Source organism: Halyomorpha halys, unplaced genomic scaffold (genome assembly GCF_000696795.3).
Source record: "Halyomorpha halys isolate HHAL.00 unplaced genomic scaffold, Hhal_1.1 Scaffold1089.1, whole genome shotgun sequence".
Classification (NCBI taxonomy): Eukaryota; Metazoa; Arthropoda; class Insecta; order Hemiptera; family Pentatomidae; genus Halyomorpha; species Halyomorpha halys.
In genome coordinates this window covers 60,469-67,709 of record NW_027114705.1, presented here as the reverse complement: position 1 = coordinate 67,709, position 7,241 = coordinate 60,469, and the positions used below count along the sequence as shown (strand labels likewise).

Genomic DNA, 7,241 nt, shown 5'->3' with positions numbered 1-7,241 from the left:
AATTGTCTCATTTCCTTTGTTCATTCTCATACCTCGATGTTCAATCGTCGATTCAAAAAATCGATTGTAGCTCAACCACTATAATTCACGATGATAATTTTTATCGTCTTCTACTTCTTCTTAGGTTAATTTGTATTATAATTTTGGTAGACATAAAAAACAAAAGTTGAAAAATTTCAATCCATATATCATTAATTCCATAAACTTCTAAAGGACGCGTGCTGCCATCTTGAAATATTTGAAACAGCTTTGTTTTGGCCCCCATAACTTCAGAATTATGAAATTGGTTAGCTTACTTTTTGGTTTATCAAAATCAACAAATATTAATGTTGATGCATACAATAAAATATAACTAAAACCACCAATACATAAAAAACATCTTTTTATCAAAAAGAGGATATTACAATATACTCGTTTATATTTATGTACATATACACATAATACATCTTGTTGATATGTATGTGAAGTAGGATATAGAGTAGGAATTAAGTCATTATACATTGAGTAAATTACTGGTTGATCCAACAGCTTTAGGGACCAATTCCTGAAATGTAGTGTTTGGGCTATGTTCTCAATTTCAGGTCATTCAGTAAAATAAATGTCTCGAAAAAATTACGTAGAAGCAATAATGTTCAGGGTAATTCATAAACTTTTTTTGTTCATTTTAATGATTTTTAATTTCCTTTTTTTTATTACTAAAATTTCCCTTTTATTTTTTTTTTATAACTTAGAGAAATATTTTATTTCATTTTTTTTTTTTTTTTTGCAAGAAGTTTTTATATCATATTAATTTGGTTGTATAACATGGAGATGTATCAATTTTGTTTTATCGCCCCTGCTATTTGAAGCTTGTTTGTTAACAATTAACCTTTTAATAAAAGTGTATTTATTGGGATATATATATTTTTTTATTTATTTAATACTGGCCGGCAGTTTTCAGAAGTTTATTATTGAATCCCCACAGGAATAATAATGTGTTTCATTTATGATTCCGTATTAATTTTTAAAGGTGAAACCTGGAAAAAAAATTCATGAAAAGCAGAAGCTAGCATAAAAATACTAATAAATTGAAACTAAACATAAATAAAACCTCACTCAATAACAAGAATTGACCAACCAAAAGAATAAAAAATTAAAATTAATACCGACATAAATACTGATATATACTTAAAATAATATAAGTACATAAAATATTTAGAAGAAGACATAACAATAATAGTTCAAAGGTTCTTTTTTTTTAATAATTTATTTACAACTGTATACATATATATTCATTAAGTAAATTTGCTGTAAGTGCTTTAATGACATGATACAAACATGTGGAGGATCTACCCATTGATAGAACTCCAAAAATATTTCTAGAGGAGAAGATCTCGAGGCCATCTTCGTTTCAGACGCCTAAGAGGATTATTAGGTAACAAAGGAGAAGTCAGGTTGGAAACGAGTTGGTTGGGTGATTAGGAAGTTTATCATGGAAGTATTGGTATTTGGTTCTGGCCAAATCGGCAACATATGGGACATAGAGGTCCTAATGTATGACATTATGTTAATGTAAGTAAGGAGCATTAAGGATTTTGGACTGTAAGGATTGGATTCTGGAGGAATTTGATGGTTTATTGGAGCCCCAAAGTTCGACTCCGTATGTCCAGATAGGCCTTATTAATAGTCATGTAGATCAGTCTTTTGTAATGGATTGGAAGTTTAGACCGTTTGTCTAGTAAATGTTGTAATAGTTGGAATCGACGGGCAGTTTTCTGTCTTTTAAGTCCTTTATGAGGATTCCATGTCAGCTGTTTGTCCATATGTAGTCCTGAATAACGGACCTGTTCAACAGGAATAAGTGGGGTATTATTAAAGGATACTGTAGGGCAAGAGGTCATAGGTTTACGACGAAGGGTAAATATGATTTGGTGGGATAGTTTGAAGTTTAAATTATATTTAATCACAATACTATTTTGAAGTGAAAAATGCTTTACTTAGCCCTGCTGCCCAAATACTTAGGGTTGCTACAATACACAGCATACCAATCCGTGATCAGACATATATACAACACATATATTTACATGATATAACAAAAGAATTTTTTTCCTATCTTTCCCTTTTACGATCTATACTCGTCTACAAATACATACAAATATTTTAATTTTTTTTTTCTATTTGACAATTTTATTTAATTTTATTGAAAAATTTATTTTCCCGAATCACTCTCTCAGACCCTCTCCAGTGATCCACTACCCATGTTTGATCCAATAAACAAATTAAACGAACTCATCATTAGATAGCAATGTAAAACCAAACCAAAGATAAGGGTCACAGCAGTAGATACAAAAAAACAACAAATAAATAAATTAAAAAAACAAACTTATATATAGATTTAAAATAAAACAAAATGTTAGTTAAAAGAAATAATTTAATGAATAAATAAGTTAAGGGAATAAATAACATAAACCACACATCGACAGGTCCCAAACTAAAAAAGTAAATACCAAAGATTATTCAGTAAATGCTAATCAGGTTTTTTTTATCCTAAGCTATATAGAATTTGCTCTTTATATTTTCTTATATATATCATTTAAGGGAGTGGGTGGTCCAGTGGTAAGGCACTGTTCTACTCACTCCAAGGAGTCGAGTTCGAATTATTCGATTATTTTCTGTTTTACTGTAGCCTTCGGGATTCTTACGGGGTTCACCCGGCCTCTTAATTAGGTAAAAATCTGGGGGTCCAGCGGGTTTTGACCAAATAACCTCCATGCACAACCGTTGGTCTCGTAACAGTACAGCACCTCAAAACCTTCATGGGTTGTAGACCTACAGTTTTTAATATTACGTTTGTATTTGTTTTTTTATTAGAGTTATTAGACATCTTTTTTTGATGTCTTGGAGTGATGAGCTGTCTCAGGTATCTGTATCTTTTTGACTGTTAAAGTGAGATGTGCAACATTTTAGCTTTGTACAAATTATTCACCTTATTTCCCCATTCAATTTATTTAGAAATAAAAACATTATTTGATAAAAATTATTGAACAGATTTAATTAAAAATTTATCATTTAATACATTTTTGTTCAATGTTTATTTTAAGGTACTAATAAAAATATTTGAGGGTAAAATGTAACTAATGGCCTCTATGTAAGTAAAACTGTCAGATAGTTACCGTTAATGTAGTACACTAGGTTCCCCACGATAGTTAACAAAAAAAAAAAAAAAACACAGTTTACACGTTACGATATTTTACGATATTTTACAGCCACGGCAGGAACGTTCGCAACCATTTAATGTCATGACAATACTGTCGCACTAAGTATAATGTGATAGCTGACATTACGTTTTACGATAGTGAAACTACTGTCACTTTATCCTAGACTATTAGTAATTATTTATTTATTAAAATTTATTTTATTACACAAAAAAAGTTAAAGACCCTTGTCGTAGTTCATTTTCGGTATTTTTTAACATACCATGAAAGTAGGATTTAATGGAATACTAATTTTGAATTACCAGTCGAAACCCTTTTTGTTATGTGCCATGCTGTAAATTAATAATACTTTATCTTTTTTTTCATATATTAGGTTTTTAACATCTTTTTTTCATCATGTAAGTAATTATAAAAAATAATAAGGCAAAAACAGCGGAGCGGGGCCCTAAAGAGGAGGGCCGTATATTAAAGAGCCTTTGATTTAATGCAGTAAGCAGCTGCCCCCTAACGACCTTTCATCCACTTCTAGCCGCCTGCATCAAGTGCACTCCCTACCACTTCTAGTCTCCCTGGCGCACCCGGGGATTATTCAGGCTGGTTTTATCTTGACAGCATCACGGGGGCTTAGCTGAAGGAAATTAATGGAACTTAATAATAATTATGTTCATATAAAAAAAATAATTAACTCTAAAAAAGAGAGGACAAAAGGATACGATCGAAATGATATGAGGCGTGCAACTTCAAAGCAAGCTCTATATTTTTCTAAAATACTTTTTTTCAATTAACATTATTTTCTCAATGCATTACATCATATTTTCAAGCAGTAAGGAGAAAAACCAACTCCTTCTCCGTGAAAATTGCGTTCGAAGTTATGCCTTTGTTACTGAACCAGCTGCACCCAACCTTTTCTGGTTGCTAGGGTTATTGTGATATGTTATTTTAACCATGGAAGGTTTCTCTGGCATGGCACAAAATCGATTATTTTCGATCCAATTTTTTTTTAATTTTCTTTTCATATTTTTACCTTTCATATTTTTACAATGGAAAAGTATCCAGATTTGGAAATTGATCATCACCATTAGTTTTTAATTTATTTTATCTTATATTCAAAGTGATTTTGAAAGTTTGATTAATCAGTTACAATTTGTAGAATGGAATATGAACTTTAAGAATAATAAGCGATTGTCCAACTAGTCTTAATTTACTGTGTGAGTAGCAGACCAATGCAGTTGGGCGCCACATATTTTGGAATAATGTGTTATTTTCTCCGTGATTGTCGGAAGATATTTTGATTTTTATTGTTTATTTATTTTATTTTACATTTTCCTATGAGATTTATAGCTTCAAGACCAGCTCCACCAATTTATAAAATTTTTAGCACAGCGCAGTTTTGAGAAATCTTTATAATTAATATCGACAGAACTAACGTTCATGGTTATTTCACAGTATTTCACTACTTCAGTAATTTTAGGTTTTGGAGAATTTAAATTTAACCCTTTAAACCCCATCAACCCTCCGATTCCATATCACCTCCCTTGAAGAATGTTGCCAAAACTAGATTAAAGTAAATTGCAATAAATCCTACCAAATCACATTTACCCTTCGTCGTAAACCAAACGCAAAGTTTTCTTCAGATAATGTCGATTATTTTCTCAAGGGCTCTCTTACAGGGTCTTTTATGTCTTTCAGAGGAACGCTCAATCAAATTTATTATTTATTTTCATATTTTTTCTTTATTTTTTTGCAGGTAACAGTGACCCTAAATCGCAGAACGAAGTGCGCCTCCACCTGCTCCAGATGTCCAAAGAGTTCTCTTGCCGCGTGCCACAGCCGAAGATCATCAGGGTGGCAGACCACTACCCCTCCATGTCCAACACCTACTTTCCTCCTTGCACCAAGCTCCACGTCTGCGCCGAAGACACTGGATGTTGCGGACCGACGCAGAAGTGTGGACCCAAAGCCTCCCAGAAAGTCGAACTCTACTTCTACGTGAGTAACATTTATATAAATCGATATAAATTATTGTATATAGTTAAAATTAAACGTTTACGAATATTTTACTATTACGGTTTGGTAACATAAACTGAAGCAATACAGGATATGAGGAGCGAAAAAGAAATTTGTAAAAAATAGAAATAACCTCAACACGACTCAACCTATCTACACCAAACTTAGCAGTGGTTTAGGGCTCTATAAACTGTACCAAAGGTCAAATATAAAATAAAACACATGAAAATTTTTTATTCATTTGAAACTCATATTTCGTTCTTATAAGGTTATTAGTTATATCAACTAAATCTACATTTAGCTTATATAGGCTGAAGGAACAGGCATTCAGTTTTCCAACGGCAGAGGAGGTATGAAAAATAGTCACTGGAAGAAAAAAAATTCTTTGAAAAATGGTATTTGGCATTTCGAGAGGACACTCAAACCGAATATGATTTGATTTTTTCATTTAAAAAAAAATGTTAACCTAGTTTACCCTAAGCCACATTTTGTTTTTGTATTTTTGTATAAATATAACATAGCTCAATAGAATCAGTAATACTTTTTTTATTGTTCTTCAGAAAGAGACGAATCGATTGGTGTACAATAACCGTTTAAACCGTTACTTTCCGAGTAACAAACAAAACATTTTTAATTTTGTTCATAAGTTTTTTCTACCTTATAATTAGGGGATTTTAGATGATGATAGAAAACATTTTGAAAATAAAACAGCATTTAAATCGGACCAGTAATTCAAAAGTTTACTGTGGATAAAGATTCGACCATTCTTTAAGATAAAAATCCGCGAGACCTTCACCGGAGAGAGTTCACCGTGAGAGGCCTCAGGTTTGGATCTCGTGGAACAATACCAGATAGAACAAGGAGCTTATTAGAAGGCCTAGGTGTTAGCATCGGGGATATTGCGATCTTAGCATGAAAATTATTTTGGACTCCCTGGGGATCATACACCATCACCTGCATGGGAACTAGCTCTGAGATTATTCATTGTTTTATTTATTTTGTTTAGTATGTGGACCTGTCGATTTGTGTGTTTTAACTTATTTCTTCCCTCACTGTATTTATTCATTAAATTATTTTATTATTATTATTATTTTAAACTTATTTATGAGTTCAAGTATTTCTTTTAACGAATTTTTTATAATATTTTCTATTAAATCTATGTATTAGTTTTGTTTTGGTAAAATGTATTTATTTGTTTCTTTTTTATCTGTTTCGGTCTACTGCTATGACTATTACTTCTCTTGTTGATCTCACATTTCTGTCTAATATTGAATTTGAGAGAGTGAATTTGTCGATCAAATGAAATAAAAATTGTTAAATGGAAAGAAATGGTGAAGTGGAAGGAACAAGAAAGGGAAGGAAAAAAGGAATAAATTGAAATATTTGTATTTAGTATGTAGAATGGAATTGATTGTAAAAGGAAACTGGGGGGGGGGACTGTTTTCTTTCTTTTTATTATATCATGTAAAAATATGTAATTTATATATGTCCGATCACGGATTGATTAGTATGTTGTGTAATGTAGCAACCCGATGTATTTGGGCGGCATGAATGAATAAAGCATTTCTCTCTCTCTCTAGATAACCTAACTGAAGAAGTGAATTCTCCCAACAATTTTATATCACAAAGTAGAAATTCTTAATCAACATCTCAAACAAACATTTAATTGACCAATTGTAAGAATTTCTTAAAAACTTTCGAGATCTCTTTTACGTCCGCATTTGACTGGATTGCATTCAGCTTAATAAATTCGTCTAACGCTCACTTAAAAAACCCAGCTGCCAAACCATGAAATTATGTATATGAAGTACGGTTAGAGAATAACACAAATAAGTTAAACAACTTATTTATTAGCGCCAACTTTTCGGCCCGAATTTCTATACTTCATCAGGGCTAAGAACAGAAAACAAGATAGCAACCAAATTATTGTACAAAATGAAAATAGATAAAAATAAATTAACGAAAGAAGTGGGAAATAAAATGCATATATAGGTAATTAAATATATAAGTAAAATAATATAATTAAGGAAATAAAAATAT

At 31.3% G+C, this 7,241-nt stretch overlaps 1 protein-coding gene across 1 annotated transcript in view; it reads left to right on the top strand.

The window, feature by feature from the left end:
• Positions 1–7,241, top strand: part of LOC106688247 (uncharacterized) — a gene marked incomplete at its 5' end in the record, with an annotated part of 88,510 nt that overhangs the window by 28,911 nt on the left and 52,358 nt on the right. Inside the window, 1 exon segment of the mRNA XM_067051861.1 lies at positions 4,942–5,183. Coding sequence (XP_066907962.1) covers positions 4,942–5,183 — 242 coding nt within the window.